The following is an 18,782-nucleotide window of genomic DNA, read 5'->3' on the forward strand; positions in this document are numbered from 1 at the left end:
AAAGTCTGTGTCCTCTCTGTCCGTCCTCGCTGTTGCCCTCAGAGTGGAGGAGATAAAATGCTTGAGCACATATCCGTGAATGTTAATTTAATTGGTCTGGCTTGGCCCGATGTGAGGGACAAACAGGATAAAATGCACATAAACCTCAATGAGAGCGGATTGCTTTTAACATGGTCACAGTATCTACAGTAATGCATAATACACAGCGGAGACTGCGAGGCCTCGAATTGCTGTTTTATTGAGCAACACGATCATTTCCAAGCATTTGATGGGTTAAAGTGAGTCATTTTCTCAATTTTCTCAATAACTGAGTTCCCATCTCAGTAAATCATAACAAGACATCGGCTGTTTGTATCATCAGCCTACAGAACAGCGGCACAAGTTATTTTAGAGACATATATTTTAAGATGCATAAACAGATCCTGGCCCTTGAATAATATAAGCTTATCCTTCCTGCCGTCAGCCTCAATTTGAATTATTTATATGCGGCAATAAATACAAGCAGAATCTCTGGCACAAACTTGGAGAATTGGCACTTGAGAAATGGGAAAATCCTCCCTTTTTTTGCACATCACCATGACTTTAATAAAATCAGCGAGCAGAAGTCTCCTCTTGTTATGCTTGTCATCTTTCTCTGCTTTCTGAAGCGGGGTCTCGTCCGATCACTCATCACTCTGTTGGCAGCCTGCTTTCAGCTGCACTTGTCACACTGTGATTTCTGGAACCGATAAGAGCTCTGATTGAACATTTGTTTGGCCTGTGGAAACACCACCAGAGAATGTAGCTGTAGTTGTTCATTTTGTTTCTTTCTACGGTTAAACACTTCTCCCGGTCAGGCACTGTTGGCTTGAGTACAGGGCAGAGTCCACACAAAACAAATATGTGATAAACCGAGAATTGATGGTGATTTCCCATAAATATTGTCAGTCACTGCTCTCAAATCATTGTCCGCTGACCCGGCAACACTGTGAAATATGTTAGAAACGGTGTAAAATGCCAGACTGTGGTGTAGACTGTGATAATCAATCATTTCGCCAAAGAATTTCTTGTGCCGCTCCCTGCAGAAATGGATTGGATGTTACAGAGAGTTCAGACCTCGGCTGAGTCATAAAAAAAAAGAGCTCTGTCGCACGTTTCCAAAACTTTGTCGCAGCAGTTTTGCCCTTCCTGTATTGTGTAAGAGTTGAACAAGCATTCAAACTCTGACACTTAGTCATACTTTGGACAATATATGCAAAAGATCAGATCAGATTTTCAGTGTATTAGTCACATGTCAAACTGTTTCCTGCATTTAAATGTTTAAAAACAACCAGACGTGATAGATTTTATTGATTTGAGCACATTACCCCAAATGTTTCCAGTAATGTTCAAACCCAGAGAAATACATCATCATATTCAAGGTAATCACGTGTTTCATTTGGTCGGCTGTCAATGGCGTCCCATCTTCTCCTCTAGCTGTTAGAACTTCCTGGGAAACACGTTAAACATCAGTCGATACATCGGAGAGCGAGGCAGGAAGTCAGCCAACGTGACTGAACGTAACGTGAGTGAAACTTTATTCCACGACCTCGTCCGTGAACGTCTCCGCCTGAATCCCATCAGATAGATTTCCATCAGCAGTGATGCTTGTTTGACAAAACTGCTTCTTTTGTCTTGATTGAGAGACTCCCAGCGGCAGAAATTACAAACTGTGAGTTTAAGTTTGAGCATTTTGAGTTTCTCATGGAACATCAGATGAATTTATTTATGTGTGGTTTGAAGATTTGTCTTTCTGCATTTTATATTAGAGCTGCTTCTGTGAACTCTCTGCCACAGTTTACCGTGCAGTACACACGAAGGGCGATTTGAAAAATGATTTCACCGTGATCACGATTTGATCTGCGCGTTTTAAACTGCACAGTTTCGGTCAAACTGTAATTATTGAACCGACAAGGACTGAATGACACATCCATGTGGTGTGTTTGCACCGTCCACTAAACACTTTGACTTAAGATGTGAACGACTTGAATGAGGTTTTTGGGTGTAACTGCAAACCTTGTGGATGGACAATCGTTTCCTTTCATACTGGGCACTTCTCTCCAGAAATGCTCCGCAGAGGGAACTGTAGTTGGAGACACTCATTTGTTTCTATTTGTGTTGAATATTTAAATGAGTGCCTCTGTGTGTGACGACTGCTTTGTATGCGTAAATTGGCTTTTTTTTTTTTTTTTTTTTATCGTGTTTACATGTAATTTGTTCTCAGGTCTACCTTCTAAAAAGATGTTGATCTCACTGAGACTTTATGAAAGAAATAAGCTTAACTAACACCATGATAGATGGAAAACACACACACACACACACACACACACACACACACACACAAACCTCCTTTATTTCACCAGCATTTGCATCAATGAAACTCCAGAAGCATCAGTGGAAAATCGAAAAAAAACAAAAAAAACAAAACCAGTTTCAGTTTGCTCGTCCGAGTGTGTTTGCTTGGCAAATGTAGAAGAATAGATAAGCTCAGGCTCAGACCTTTTGAAGATTTACTCTGTCAATACCATCAGCAGCTGCAGGAAATGTAATTAATCATTTGTTTCCCATCCAATATGACCTGTATTTTACGCCAGCGCTCCCAAGTCTCATTACATTTATTTGCCCAAGGTGACTTCCTTGTTTTTCCCATGCATACACACTTAGAAGGAGCGATTTTAAGTTCAGTGTTTTGCTAAAGGGACACTTCTACAAGTAGACAGGGCCCAGGGATCAATCCACCAAACTTATAACAGCTGAACAGGGTCTGAAACTAAGGTTTTTCCTCACCTGTCCTCACAGTGTCACTGGTACCCGGAATCACCTCATCACGTCATCTTAATCCCTTACTGTTCTTAATTTAAGAACTGCGTTTAATAATATAATATCCCTTGTTTATTCATATATGAAAAAGCTGTCCACCATGATGGCGGGTGACCTGAAATGCTTACCTGCCACAGACAGCGTTTAGCCTGTATTTGGCAGGTGTCCTGTGCTGTTTTCATGCCCTGCTGCTGACCCTCTCCACCTGAGCTCCACCTGAGCTCCACCTGAGCTCCACCTGAGCTGTAGCCATCTTTTGATCCATTTTTGTTATGAAGAGAATTTTCTCAAGAAGTTAAGCAGCTCCACTTGGTGATTTATTTAGATGCCAGTCTTTAAACAGCTATTAATTAATGTAATGCACCAAGCCTTATCCACCATCTTGAGCAGTTAAACAAACCATAACCATAGACCATGAATAATTACCTTTTTTGACCTAATGTATTATTATGAACTCAGAACTTGTGTGTTGTTATATTATTTTTCTCCAGAATACATATTTGCACAACAAACTTGAATCCTTTGTCTAATGTTTCGCCAAAAACATGAAAACTAAAACCTTTTTTGACACACAGGTGGATTGAAATGGTCAGATACTTGCAGGTTTATCCGAACGCTGGCCTCTCTTTTATGACTTTATGTCTTAATGGTGTTTTTCAGGGACCGTGTGTGCAGCCTAAATGCCGAAGTGGAACTTGTTCAGGCATCAGACAACGCCCATGGTCGCCGCTAAGCCAACGGGGGCCAGTGCCTTGACTGTGACTCCAGCCCCTGTCGCATTAGTCTCCGCCGACAACTCCACCGAACCGGTGAACAAGAACGATGCCTTCGACGAGATCAAGAACAAGTTCCTGAATGAAATCGACAAGATCCCACGTGAGTGCGGGACAAAAACCCCAAACCTGTTCCGATCAACCAACTTGTATTGATGTGGCTCCAAGCATTGATTTTGGAATTAGATTCCCTCTTTGGCTGCAGGCGTTGGCAGCCTCATAATGTCTTTATTCAGTATTGATCACTGGCTGCCCTTCCTAATGGCAAAGAAATCTAATTTTCACCCAATCTGATTGCTAACCTTGCACCTCTCACTAAATATATTTGGCCCAGGACATGACATGGAGTAGGCTAAATGATTGGTTGGTCAAATGTCAAAGTATTTGCCTCTTTCTTCTCTTTCCGGATGTACCATCTTTTGTATGTTCTCCTCAGTGCCGTCCTGGGCCATCATCGCCATCGCCGTGGTCGCTGCTTTACTCATTCTAACATGCTGCTTCTGCATCATCAAGAAATGCTGTTGCAAGAAGAAGAAGAACAAGAAGGGCAAGAAGGGGAAGGGTGACATGGGAATGAAGAACCTGAAAGGGGGAGAGGTATGTTCGACCACGGGGGGTGGCATCACGGCCGAGGGGATTTACGCCTACGCTGTACGCGCAGCAAGGCAAACCACGGCCAACTTCAGCCTGCCCATGAGCCTGTTATGTAACGGCTTACAGTATAGCTTTGTGCCGGAACAGAGAGACAACATGTAGTGATAAGTTTGACTCAGCTAATTATATAACAATAATTTAGAACAGCAGTCCTCGTGTTACACCTTTTAATCAAAATGTTGTAGACGGCACATTATCGGCACAGGCTGTTTAACTTTCTGATGGCTTTCTAACCCAGTCAGTGTGTATTCTCCACAGGTGTTAATTACATTCTTTATCCACCATGTTTTATTTTTCTCTCTCTCTTTTTTTGTTTCTTATTTGATGTATTTGTCATGAATGTTATTGTTGCTCTTTTCTCTCACTTGTGCTTTGGGATGTGAGTGGAAAATGACAGGACTCTTATCTGTTCAGCCTAACCATTGTTTTCCCAGTCATTAAAGAGTAATTATGAAAATTAGCAGTTAGCACAATGCTGTTCTTTGGTCTATAATTACTATTTTTCCACGCACCTGATTGATGACTTGAAGAAATACAATAAGAACACATCTAAAAGTGCAGTTATTTTAAAACCCATCGGCCCTGCTGCACAAGATATGATTGTGCTAATGAGGAGGCTCCTCTATCTGTCATTTTCCTCGCTCCTGACAGTGTAGCTGACTGCATTTGCTGTGATTACCCTTCTTTGGTGTCTGCTGTGAGTTCAATCTCTGCCTTTGTCTCTGCTCTCCTCCTTCCTGCTTTGTGTCTTATGTGTGCTCCGTGTATCTTGACTGTGGTGGACTTCTCTGCCTACGGTAGGTCTGACAGCACGCGGCGCCCCTCTCTGGCCGCTCTGTGTAAGCGCAGACCAGGGCAGGGGGGGAGCTGTGGTGGGGGTGGGCTGGGCTTGGAGGGGTTGGATTGCAGTGATGATGACAATGAGTGCTATGGCTTCCTTAGTTTTTTGCAAGCTTAGGTGCTGCGGGTGCTTGAGGAATCTATGGGAGCGAATAAGCTGCTTCGCAAAATCCACTGAACTGATATGCCGCACCAACTGCTATGTCTTGAATATCCAGAGATTGCAATTTTTTTTGGCAAAAACAACAGAACAAGGACGTGTTTAAGTGTCTGGTTTGAAATGAACATGAAACTCATCCTATGGTTGAGCCTTTGAATGACAAGTGCACTCACTAGAGATCACTAACATGCATGTGCAAGGGGTAAGCTGGATATTTGTCAGATAATGGCTGAGTCTTTACCTAACTCAGAGCTTTGAGCATGTTTCCACCATAAGAGACCTCCGCTGTGCAGCGCAACCAAAAATCCTCCAAACAGCTTCTCTCCGGAGATGCATTGACCTGGGCCTGAATTTCACACGCTGTGCCCCGCTTGTGCAAACACGCTCAGAGTTCCACGACAGATAAAGCTGTTTGTATCTCTTGACAAAGACCAGCATATGCCCTTGCAGTAGGTACCATTGAATGGCCACAACTTGACTTGAGAGTAACTTTCCTGGATGACCCATGCTGCTGACATAATCGGTGACAGTCATTGACGCCCTCTCTCCCTGAAGCACTTGGGTCTCACTGAGGAGAAATGGTGGGCCAGAATGTTTGCCCACGTTTGCAGTCAACTGCTGAGGCCTGATTTTCAGTCGACCCAGAGTTAAAACTAAAATCAACCGGCTGTTTTAACGTATTTCTTTGAGTAAAACCTCATTATTGAGCTCGCAGTTCACCCCGCTGAGTTGACCAGAGGGCATACATTCAGACATACCATGTCTTTATCTTTGAACCCCCACTGGAAGTTTGAGAACAACTGGAAATTCTCAACAGAGCATGACCCCTCCATGGATATGTACATTTCACTCAGAACACGAGTACAGAAATGTTTGGACCTGACAAAAAGGTTTTAAAAGACTATAAACACCAAAGCATAACTTTTATCTGTCCTCGGAAATTACAAGGTAATTCATTTACATTTGCCATCGGAAAGAAACCCGGATCCTGCATTGTGTGGCCTGGCATGCTTGAATGAAAAGCATTTACCACAATAAAGACAGAGAATGCCACATATAAGGATGTTGTGTGAGAATCTGCGTGTGTGTGTGAGAGAGAAAGTGGATTTTTAAGCATGCATGAGAGCCTGCATGTAAGCAAATGTGCGTGCGTGGGAGTACATGGGGGTGTACAGTACAGTATGGTGTGTAGTGGGTGTGATAGTGTGTGTATTATCTGTGTGTGTGCCCTGTTCCTCTTCCAGCTCATCAGTGAGTAGCTGGACCCTCCAGTCTTGCGAAGACATCAGTGTTTTTTCAAGAAGACAGCCATAGGAAAGTAGGCCATACTGAGATGTTATCCAGCTCCGTACAGTACACAAAGTGAAAGTTTACTTTAATGTTCACATCAGAGCAAATTGCTCTCACTCGATTAGTCATGACTGCCTCCAAAGAGATGAAACGCGGGAGAGTCACTGAGTATGATGTAAAGGCAAGATGGAGGATAACGGAGGACTTGACTTATCTTCTTCATCAAACCCCGATAATCTCAGGAGCAGTTAACCGTCAGCAAACTGCCGAATTTTGTTCTGGCAGATGATCAAGAGTCACAGTAATTCACATTAGAGCATCAGCTGCAAAATCTGGACTCTGATTGGGATAAATTGTGAAATCTATCAGTAATTAAGTGAGCTGCAATGATCAGACCAGAGTAGTAACAGCAGAAAAATCCAATCGACAAGAGCAGTGTAAACACGTTAATGAGGCTTTGGGATGTCACGAGCAGATAAACGGCAAACAGTAATAAGTCTGGCTTGAAATAAACCTGTTTGTCAAACAGCTTACATTATCAGCTGGAGGATATCCACCCGCAGTTTTAGAGAGTTCGAGAGCTTTTCAAGAAAAGTGTCAGGAATCACTGCGTCAGTGGTTTGATCAGATCGTATCTATAACTCATCTCTCCGTCCTTCAGTTCCTGTCAGGAAGGACGCGCTGCTTCCTGTGACAGCTTGTATCTGAAACACTGTACACAGGGTGGACAAAATAACAAGAACACCTGCACTACAGTGCATGCGGTGCAATAGCTTTGCAGTAGATGCTCTTTTGAGATGTTCAAGTTTTGTGTCAAAAAGACTGAACTTTGTGGTGTTTTTGAGAGAATGTCCCATAATATCCTTGAGTATGTTTGCTTGTGACTTTGGCTCATCTTTGCTGATACAGCTGTCCTCTGTGTGGGATAAGGCGTCACGATTTTTTGGACTTTTTAACAGCTTAATGTTACTCACTTGGGATGAGTCATATTTGGGATTTGCCTGTGCAGCTGCCTGAGTAACCGCGATGCAGTCCCTGCAAAGTCGAATCCTGTTTCGTGTCGTGTTCCCGTTATTTTGTCCACCGCCCGTAACATCCGAATTACAGGCAGCTGCATAAGTGAGTGATATTGATTTGAGAAAAGAGGTAGCAGTAAGGTTAAACAGCAAAGGAGAACTTCCAGAGGTTTCTGCATGGCTGTTGTGTTTGATTGCAGTATATTGTCAGGTGTTCCTGTTTTTCTGTCCACTCCCTGTATATTGACTGTTTTGATTCTGTTCTTTCCCTCTTTTTCTCACTCTTTCTCTCTCTATCTCTCTCTCCGCTCTGCACAAATAGTTCTATTAAAACGGCAACTCTACAACATGCTGTAGTAGAAGAGAAATTCCCTATGACTTTAGCAGATTTGAACATAATGCTCATGGAGAAAAAAAAAGAAAAAGAGAAAACAGCAAATGGTGTCACCCAAGAAATAGTGAAATCAAGTCAGGTTGCAACCGTGGTCATCGATGAACAGATTGCACTAGTAACACCGGGGTGAGCGGGGGTAAGTGGCAGGTAGGTGCTGTGACTGACCCGGCTGCTGATGGCTGAGGTTTTGTGTTCAGCACAGCCGCCACATCCGAACCGTCCTCTCACTCCGTCCTCTGCCGCATGCCCCTCCCCCGTCCCCTCTGTCTTTGCAGAAACAACAGGATGATGATGATGAAGAAGATGACGTCGAACCTGGACTGACTGGAGAGGAGAAAGAGGAGGAGGTGAAGGAGAAAGAGAAGCTCGGGAAGCTGCAGTACTCCATTGATTATGACTTCCAGGAGAACAAGGCAAGCGAAGGAGGAGTGCTCGAGGAGTTTATTTAGCATGTTCTTGTCAAAATGCAGAGTCTTTCAGCGCTTACGTAAGCAGCACACACCACAGTTTCCTCTGTGTGACATTTCCTTTGGCCTGTTTTCTTGGCTGATAATCACAGGAGAAAAACAGAATCAAGGACGTAGTGAAGGATTTCGGGTTGTGCGCATGAGAAATTACTCACTGACTTTTAATCACTTCCTCCCTCACACCTCCCCAGCTGACTGTGGGAATCCTGCAAGCCGCTGATCTCCTCTCCATGGACAGCGGCGGCACCTCTGACCCCTACGTCAAGGTCTTCGTCCTCCCTGACAAGAAGAAGAAGTTTGACACGAAGGTTCACAAGAAAACGCTCAATCCTGTCTTCAACGAGACTTTTATTTTCAAGGTAAGCCGAAACACCTCGTCGTCACCCTTCACTTATTACTTATTAAAGCTACATGTACGTGAGGCTGCTTAATGGGCAGGGAGGTCTTGTTAGAGGTGAAATGCGCCTCTTGCTCTTCTTCCATGAGCTGTGATCTCTTCTGGCCAGGGCTGATACAAAGCAGACGACACGCTGAAGGTGTCTGACAAGGAGAATGTGGTAGAGAATCAAATTAAAGGAGAGGGCCACCTCTGGTGCACGCCGCCTGCTGACACAGCTCTATAAGAACAATTCAAACAGCTTTTCCTTGTCAAAGTCAGGCTAGTTCTGCTGAGGCTGCATGTTATTAAGTGAAGCAATTTTGAGCTCCAGGCCGGAGTCATAACCCATATTGCTCTCTAGTTCTGGTCTGACTCGCAGTTCAACTCTACAGTTTGTCAAAAAGCTCCTATAAAAGATACAAATGAGTGAACTGGGATCGGTTTCTCTCCTGCAGATACCATTCCAAGAGATGGGAGGGAAGACTCTGGTGATGTCGGTCTATGACTTTGATCGCTTCTCTAAACATGATGTCATCGGAGAGATTAAAATACCCATGAACACCCTCGACCTGGCGAAGCCGATTGAGGAGTGGAGAGACCTGGACAGCGCAGATCAAGAAGAGGTAAGTGTCCCACGTCCTTTATTACTGTTACGACGCTGCTGGTTTTGTCCTTTACTTCCACTGATGTCTGAAGTGGAGATGCTTCATTAGATTTTTTAGACGAATACCAATCTAGAATCCAATAACAGTACATTGACTAATTTTTTTTTTAACATAATAACACAAACATAAACAAATATTTCTAATGAGGATCCTTTAAAGAGGATATAATTGATATCTTTATAAGAACAAATAATCAAATGAGAATGTGAAAACAATGAGAAAGGGTTCGCTTGTAGTGATGAACCTACAGAGAATCATCATCTGAATCTGCAGCTGCCCTCGGCTTTACAGAGCTTCATGGCGAGGTTCAGCTCATTGTTTACTCATTGACCGTTTTGATTCACTCTCCTGCTCTCAGAGCATCGTTTTAGGTTGCAGCGGGAAGCTCTTGTCAGGGAAAAAGCTCTAAAATCCAACTCTTCCTGACCTGTTCAGCACCAAACAACAGATAGACACAGTTAGCGACTAGCTGGTGAGCACTGAGCAGCTAAAGAGCCTGATATTTCCCTCAGGAGTTGGTGGAGCCCAAAAACAGAGCTTAAAGAGGGAGAATATCAGACTGACATTCACCAGGTGACCAGAAACACGATTTGAAGGAATGATAATATACCTCTGTAGCTTCTTGATGTGTGAAGGAGCAGCTTTCTCACCATGTCAACTGAAAAAGAGTCAGTGTTTTGTATATAAGGGTTACCCTACATTACCTTCAGTCCATCTTTGTTTTGTTCTGCAGTTTCTTGCTGAAATGCAGACCTGTATACTGATATTGTTTTAATCTGGCATAAAGTAATATCAACCAATATCATCGGTCAGGACAATTTATCAGCTCAGCATGTTTATGACAGCATTTGCTTCTTCTGAGTCTCTTTGCAAGCTGTTAACATAAAGCAACCTGTAAACCAGGTTTTAAACGTGCTGAAATACATCCAATCAGACTCTGAGCAGAAACATTATTTCCATATAGAGCAACATAACCGGCTTACTCAGCTGATAAAGTACAGAAAGAAGCATGAGCACAAGGTGGCAACTGTTTACCAATGAGCTTCAGAGAGCTGAGGGACACACTCCAGCTGCACTGCTTCCTCTGTCGCCGTGCAGCCTGTAATGTGCTGTTTGCATCATTATGCTGCACCAGAACATGAAAAACAGCTTTTAATCAATTAAAGCTCCCCAGAGCCATCTCAAGAAGAAATACTCTCTCTACAGTTACTTGCAGTCTCAGATATTGTATTAACTTTGAGAAGACCAACGTGATGTACTGGAGAATGAGGTACTTCGTCCTGCTGAACCAAAAATACAGGAATTATTTGTTTTAATGTTTAATTTACATTGTAATTCCAAAGGGACAGTTTGTATATTTATGTAATGTACTGTACATTAAAAAAAGATGCAAGTTCAGCATCAGATCTCCTTTAATTTTCTCTCCCCGGTCCTTTTCCTCGCAGCCGGAGAAGCTGGGAGACATTTGCATCTCTCTGCGTTACGTCCCCACCGCCGGCAAACTTACCATCTGTATCCTGGAGGCCAAGAACCTGAAGAAAATGGACGTGGGTGGACTGTCAGGTATAAACTGAGCGTCAGATGTTGCATTTCATAATCACGCTGTCACACTTTGGTCAGCTTAATGTGAAATTTGGATGCTTGCAGTGGGACTGCAGTGTAAAGAGGGAGCGTGCCTGTGAGCACAGCCATTAGGTCGGTGCTGCTCTGCTCACGTGCTGACGCTGCAGTACTCACCATGCACCAGCTCCCGCTCCCCCTGGCTTCAGCACTGGCCCCATCTGTTGGTGCATTACAGCACTGCAGCTCAAGCTGCAACCCAAGCGTGCATTTGCATGGCATTTTCTATCAGATCTGTTGTGACTTCTGCCTTCTGTCCGTTTTCAGATCCGTATGTGAAAATCAACCTGCTGCAGAATGGAAAGAGGCTGAAGAAGAAGAAGACGACAGTGAAGAAGAACACTTTGAATCCATACTACAACGAGTCCTTCAGCTTTGAGATTCCTCTTGAGCAAATGCAGGTGAGGATCCCCTTCAGGATCTATCAGTCAGGAGCGTAAAGAGTACAGTAACAAAAGTGCTGTTCTGCAGGAAGAACTGGTGTTAAAAAGCACTTTTTCCAATTACAAAATCCCATTACTAATTACTGTGAAAAGGCAAATGAGTCCCTAGTTCAGTATCAATGAGCCCGACCAAGCAATCAATCATCAGGCAGAAAAACATCCATTAATTGCTTGGAGCCAAGAAAACCTAAGTAGACAAATAATGATTGTACCTCATTCCCAGTTTTTCTTCCATTCGTGTGAACATGACCGACAACATTCAGGTAAAGCTGAGGACGGGAACACACCTGTGTACAGGAGCCATTGATTGATATGATGCTACTAAAAAAAGTCCTAGGCACACAAAAAATGGTCTTTTTTTCCTTTTGTTTGAGTAACAACCTGCACTCAGTGGTGGTAGAGAAAATAGTCTCTGAAACACATTCCAACACATCTCCGATATTTCTTTTAATAGTATTTTTTAAAATAATAATTCTAGTAATTCTTTACTGGCAAATAAGAATAAAATATGCAATAAACATATTTTAGCAAAACAAATGGACAGAAGTGTCCTGTGTGCTTTACAGTGAGAAACACATCCAAATCAAATCTTTAATATTCAGGAAAATAGAAGCAAGCGGGACACTGAACATCCACATAGATGGTCCCAGTCCCCACCACCCACACAGAGAGCCCTGAGGGCGCAAACACCAGCCACTGCAGCGGGACGCCTGCACGCCCAAACACTGGACACTAGGCACCATCAGCTGCAGCACGTCCGCATTAAAAACCTCTTTCGGTCGAAGCAGAATGTCTGATTTTGGAGTGTACTCGACAGCTTTCCTCCCCTCATATCCATGTAATCATCGTGGCGTTCTGAACCTTGTTATATTTTCTGCATTCTCCCAGAAAATCCAAGCTGTGATCACAGTGCTGGATTATGACAAGATTGGCAAGAACGACGCCATTGGGAAGATCTTGGTGGGAAGCAAGAGCACAGGGGCCGGGCTGAAACACTGGTCCGACATGCTGGCCAACCCCCGTCGCCCCATCGCCCAGTGGCATCCACTGCAGCCAGAGGAGGAGGTGGATGCCGCCGTCGCAGCCCTAAATGCCAAGAAGTAAACTCCCACCAGAACACATCGTCCCCACCTCCACCCACCCACCCACGCATTCCCCATCATTTCCCCAGGTCCCACGCATCAGTGTATATTCCAAAAGAACACCCCAACTGTACATCTGCTCCCTCCACCCCCCCGTCCTCTCCCTCCTCCACCCGTCAAAAAGATACCATTCAACATGATGGGAAATATAGTTTAAAAAAAGCATCATGTTATATGAATTCATGTCATTGAAAAAAGACGACAAGTTACAGGAAGGACAGATACTCCGTTGATTTCCTTTAGATCTATTTTTGTATTGGGGTTGTGGTTCCATTAATAAGAATACAGAGTGAAGAACAGTAAGAGTGCTCTATGGGAATCTGGTGATAGAGGGGAGAAAACATACATTCACTCATATTGTACTTCTCACCCCTTCCCTTTAGTGACACAGTTTGCTTAGAATAGTGCTTAATAATAAGATGCTTTATACTGCCATATGATAGAGAAATAACACAAGCAGGTCCATTCCTTAGGTGTATTGTGCACCATGTTCCACACCTGCCAGTTATCATACGATATGATTCTGTTAGTTTGAAGTACATTCCTAGAGTTGGGTAGCATGTAGGGATAGGCACATATCCGGTTACCCACAAACACACTGCCTTTTTGATTAGTTAACCTTCCACCCATCGTCTCAGGAAAACTGAGAGGAAACTGAATCTCCATGCCTTTTTTTCTAAACGGGTTGTTGTTATTCAAATACTCCACTTGATGAGAAAGAAATGTCGGATTCAAAAGCTTGACCGATTGTTGTTTTTTTTGTTTTTGTTTTTTTTTCGATGATGTAAGGCTCACGGCTTGTGTTAGCTTATCCATGAAATGGTATGTCAGGGAACAGGGAGGGATGGATTTTCAGCTAAAAAGAAAAAAAAAAAAGGGGGGAATTTGTGTATTTTTTGACTGTGCGAAAAAGGCTGCGTCTGTCAACCGAACAACAAAAAGCGAGGAAATATCAGAGCGGCTACAACAGAGACTGATTCCAACCCTCAATGACATGATATTTACAAGGTGTCGATTACTGCCTGCAGTCTACCACCTCCCCTCCCAACGCCTCTGATTCTGTATCTCACTTGTTCAGTGCTACTGCCATTAGTCATGGACTTGACACAAGGGTTTTACTTCAAAGGAATCCCTATAACCGTCTTACAGTCATAAAGGAGACAAGCCTTCAAAGTAACAAAATAAGCAATTTTCAACTTACCAGGGACGCCTTCCAGTTAGCGGTGTTGTTCTCTTCATTTCTTCCGTCCTTCTTATTTTGTCTATCTCTTTTTATTTCCATTTTATTTCATTTAACTTCAAACGCTTTTTTTCCTCAAGCACTTTAAATCCAAAATGTTACGTTTAAGTACCCTCCGAAACCAGAGCTTTAATTATTTATGTTAGGAATAACTGCTGATTAAAAAAAAGAGAGAGAGAAGAAGAGGAGTGGGGGAGTGCGTTATGTCAGCAGTGTTCTGTTGTTGTTTCAGCTCAGCTTTTCGTGTATGTGTTTCGATTGTTTGAATATTATGTTTCTCACTTGATTGCAAGGATACGGTCTGGAAGAAGGCACTGATCCATGTGTATTTTATACACAGCTTACCAAACTGTTGAATTTAATTGCACTACTGGGTATTATTCTGTTCTGTGGTCAGTTTATTCTTTGATTTATGTGTTTTTATTGATAAAATGTTGTGAGATTGAATTTGTCTGTGGCACATGTGGCATGCCAGGTAGGTCTCCTCATACAAACTCTGATAAGAAAAGAGACACATCTCGATCTAACGCTGCTTCCTGGAGTGAAACTGGTTCAGTATTTGTGAGAGAAATCTTTGTCTTGTGACAAAATCCAAACGTGTTCGACCAAAACTCATCAGCCCTGAATAAATTGGTGGAAGCTTAATTGCTAATTAAAATCCTGGTGTGCGTCAGGTGCTTGGGCCCCAGTTTACCTGCGAGCAGGTGGAGTTATCAATTAAAATCAGTGCTGTCTGTGAGCAGAAACAGCAAAAACTACCCGTTGACTGTGTGCAAGAAAATGCAGAGTCGATGTAAATCAAGCGTAGACAGTAACTTTTCTTGTTTCTTTTTTTTTTTTTTGTGGAATTTACTGAATGTTGGCTCTTGCATCTTCCTCTGCTGGAAATTGTAACTCCTTACTTTTTATAACCAACACAGGCCATGTTCAGATTTCTGTTCCTCATCCCACGTGATCTTTTTCTTCTGTTGACGAAGCAGCACTAAAGAAAAGGCAACATGGAAGCAATCAAGCAACCCATTGGTGTGTAGTTTTGCCTATATACATAGTTCATACACGTTGATACTGCATGTTTATACAAAATACTGTACATAAGAGCATGTTTTAGAGACGACGCAAAAATATCTCGTGTACTAAATGGGTGTCATTTGTCATTTTAATAACACAACGAAGGGAAAAAAAAGATGCACTGTATATTTTCTAAATGAAACAAATGTGTATTTATTTTCCATGAGGGTCATTGGAGAGAATGTCATACAAATATTAGAGTACTATTACTAATAAGAACCTTTCCACGCCTGAACTTCTTAAGCAAGTGTGTCGTCCAGTACTGTGTGTGAGTTCATGTAGGATGAAAATGTAGCCGCATGCTTGCTAGCTAATTCCTTGTGATCCGATTTTCTTTTCATTTGATGCCATTTTATCTGCCATACGTTTAGTTGCAGCACTTATCCGAAGGCCAATGTTTGACTTGTTTCTGAATTTTACTGCTGTCGCTTTTTTAAAAAAGATATGTTTTAAATTTTTGATGCTTGAGATGGGAGGGGGGGGTCTCCAAGTCTATACGATGACTATTTTTTAATTGCTAGATTTGGCACAGCGTTATTCTAAAATAACTCATCAGAAGACGATTGAATAATTCTGCGATGTGCAGGTGGACCGTAGGGGTCGTTATTTGTGCCGGTGCCGACCCAGAACGACGTCTGCTGCATCGTGTCTTTGTATGAAACGCATTTCCAGGGGCCAAACGATGAAATAATCCCATTCCACTGAACACACATGACTTGGAATCCCTTCTTCTCTCTTTCTTTACTTGGAAGTTTTTATTTTCCACTTCTATTTAAATGACCTGAAACCCTTCACGGCTGTGTCTCTTTTACTGTGTTTATTATACGATACGTGTACGTGTATACAAGATAAATGAATAAGATAAAACTAAAGCCATAAAACTCAAGCACTAACTCTTTAGAGCTCAGCTGAGTAGCTAGAGTTTATTTATGAAGAAAAAAAAAATCTGACATGTCTTCATTTTCCTTGGCCAGTGTTTCTCTTCGACATTCCGTTTCAGAGGTCTTTGTTCATCAAGAGGGCAAAATCCATCTTACTGTATATGTGAGCATTGAGAACAGTTGTGAGTTTAGTAGAGTGAGTGTGTCTTTTTCTACTTTCAGAGCTGTTGATGTCCTTGTTTCATAGAGGTAGCTGATTTTACAGTATTGTGATTAGTAATGTATATGCCTTGTTTTGATAGTATAAATAATACAATATCACAATAGGTTCTCAATAATACTACTAAAATAATATTTATATATATATATATATATATAGAAATATATATATATGAGAGTGTGTTCTATTCTTGGGCTGAGTGCAATTTATGAACCAAACTGGATCACTCTACAAGTTTCTCTTCTTCCAGTTATTCAGCAGAATGTACCAGTGACTACGTGTACAATCAGTAACGCCTGATGGTTTTTGTTGGTTCGTTTAGCAGAAGCATCAAAACGATTACGTTCGGGATCCGATGACATTAAAGCAAGAAGAGAGAAATGTAATACAGTGGCCCCCAAGTTTTAGGCCTGAATCCCTCCCATAGAACTATGCATAGAGTTGATTTTCACATGGCAAAATGTTTATGAAAATATAGAAATACGTATTTTGTCATGCACGTGATATAAATCTAAAGAAGTATTTCCAAATCTTGGGAAATAACGCTTACTTGCTTCCTTGTCGAGAGATGAGAAGATCGATGTCACTCTCATATCTCTGCCCTAAATATTAAGTCAGGAAATGGTTAGCTTAGCTTAGCATAAAGATCAGAACAAGTAAAGAAAACAATCCATCTTCCAGCAGGTCTGAAACTCAAACCAATCTCAGATAAGAAACAGACGCATAACTCCTGTGTAAAAACTGCAGCTAATATTGTTAATTTGTGAGCTTTGGAGGTGCTGGTAGGTGGATTTCCACTGTGGATAGAGCCAGGCTAGCTGTTTCTAGTCTTTGTGCTAAGCTAAGCTAACAGCCTCCTGGCTCCAGCCTCATACTTAAATGACAGATAAGAGTTTGCTGTACCTCTTGGCAAGAAGGCGAATAATCCAATTTCCCAAAATGTTGAACTATTCCTTTAAGTTTACCTCAGTTTCTGAATTTTCTCTGAAGTAAACCTTAAACTGCCATCTTTCTATCCTGACAGCAATGTGTCGCGTGACGCCGCACATTGCCTAATGCAATATTCTATTTATTCACTGTCCCATTAGTGCTACTGACTGTGACCAAATGACGCACTGAGAATAATTCACACGATTTCAGCGCGTTTCAGAAATACTGCCACTACCTGATTACAGTTGCCTGCATTCGTCAACACTGTTTGAATCTACAAAAGCCAAAACAACAACTCACGCAGAGGCAAACAGAACACATGCGATGATGAGGCAAATGCGATTACAGGTAAATCTATAGCACATTTATTTATTTATTTCCTTTCACAGCTTGGCTCGCCACAGTCACATGACCACCTGAGTTCTATGGGGGACACAAACTGGGAGCTGTGCGTGCTTGTGTACGTGGGATATACCTATAGAGTGTCGGCCCTTTAGCACACATTGTGCAAAAACACAGCACTGGAATATATAAATACAATATACAGTACAGGTCTGCATGCATGGGACACATTACTCATTCTTAAATGTACATCTGTGTGTGTGTGTGTGTGTGTGTGACCGTAATACTCAAACAATCTTAGTTCTGTCTTAAATATGGGGTTATTCTGTTCCGTTGATAGCTGTGTAGATGTACAATACCTTATGCACAACTGCATCTGAAACGACGTGCCGTTTCAGCTGTGCAGAGACAGTTTTAGAGCACCGTTCACACAACGAGTTTGTGTTTTTCTTTTGTTTGTTTTTTTGGAACAAACGCCGGGATTTAAAAAGGGAAACCATCCAAAGTTCAGTAGATCATTTATCACCTTGTCGAAATGTGTTGAGAAGCCTCTCAGCGGGTAAAGACACCACCTTGAAACACGTTGTCTTGTCTCCTCTATTACTCGCTGTATTTCTTCTTTGTATTCTTGTGCACATGTGTAATCACTCCTTCTGTCGTTTTTGTTTTCCGTGACGTGTACTTCTTCTGTACAATGTAGGACTGTGTTTGAATCAATGCCAGGATCACATTTGCTTTTCGGTTTGTGTCTTTGTCCTGTTTACGTGTAAACCAGCTATGTACCATCAGTATCATCCAGCTGAATAGGAAGCAGGCTCGTCGATTCCTCCTCTGAATCTGCTTTTGCTGAGAGTAAAGAATGCCGGCCTTCATGTTTACAACATGGACATACTGTATACTGCCAAACATGCAGGACCGTAACAAACTCCCCTCTTGAGCGCTTAGTCCTCCACCTGTCATCCCTGATGCAACTGTACTCTCAAGACTCTTTTCTTTTTCTTTTCCCCACCTCTTTCTCTTCTTCATCATCTTTTAAAGCGTCGGAGGACAGTCAGGTTGCGTCCTCTAGCTGTGTTTCTTCGTGTCTAGTGTCGTGGTGCGCGTGTTCATGTCAGTACTTGTGCCTACTGTGGATCGCATGCTTTAGCCCTTGACTGGACACAAACGTTGCTCACAAACTCCTCTTGACCCTTATGTGGACAAACGTTGGGGATCCTTATAAAGTTATCAAGGGAACCAAATAACTTATTACAAATTTATCATATGTGTTACCAGTTCTGTAAAAAAACAAATAGGAAATAAAGGCCTTTTAATTACCATGACTTGTTTGTGTTTAATATGTAGTGTGTTCAGCTCAGCTGGCTCCTAATAATCTCTCTGCCTCTGATGCATAATTTATTAATGTCACGCAGAGAAACAC

General features: G+C 42.2%; 1 protein-coding gene across 6 annotated transcripts in view; it reads left to right on the top strand.

Moving 5' to 3' along the window:
* LOC143326595 (synaptotagmin-2-like) overlaps nucleotides 1-15,783 on the top strand; it is a 56,537-nt gene extending 40,754 nt beyond the window's left edge. For 3 of the 6 annotated variants that reach the window (XM_076740275.1, XM_076740276.1, XM_076740277.1), the window contains 8 exons: nucleotides 3,499-3,714; nucleotides 4,048-4,208; nucleotides 8,250-8,378; nucleotides 8,624-8,791; nucleotides 9,267-9,434; nucleotides 10,922-11,039; nucleotides 11,364-11,497; nucleotides 12,428-15,783. In XM_076740275.1, the coding sequence (XP_076596390.1) occupies nucleotides 3,519-3,714; nucleotides 4,048-4,208; nucleotides 8,250-8,378; nucleotides 8,624-8,791; nucleotides 9,267-9,434; nucleotides 10,922-11,039; nucleotides 11,364-11,497; nucleotides 12,428-12,643 (1,290 nt within the window). In that variant the 5' untranslated portion in view covers nucleotides 3,499-3,518 and the 3' untranslated portion in view covers nucleotides 12,644-15,783. Of the gene's footprint in view, nucleotides 1-3,498; nucleotides 3,715-4,047; nucleotides 4,209-8,240; nucleotides 8,379-8,623; nucleotides 8,792-9,266; nucleotides 9,435-10,921; nucleotides 11,040-11,363; nucleotides 11,498-12,427 lie in introns of all 6 variants that reach the window. The other 3 variants (XM_076740273.1, XM_076740272.1, XM_076740274.1) reach the window with 1 other exon arrangement.
* The last annotated feature ends 2,999 nt before the right edge of the window (nucleotides 15,784-18,782 follow it).

Source organism: Chaetodon auriga, chromosome 10 (genome assembly GCF_051107435.1).
Source record: "Chaetodon auriga isolate fChaAug3 chromosome 10, fChaAug3.hap1, whole genome shotgun sequence".
Lineage (NCBI taxonomy): Eukaryota > Metazoa > Chordata > Actinopteri > Chaetodontiformes > Chaetodontidae > Chaetodon > Chaetodon auriga.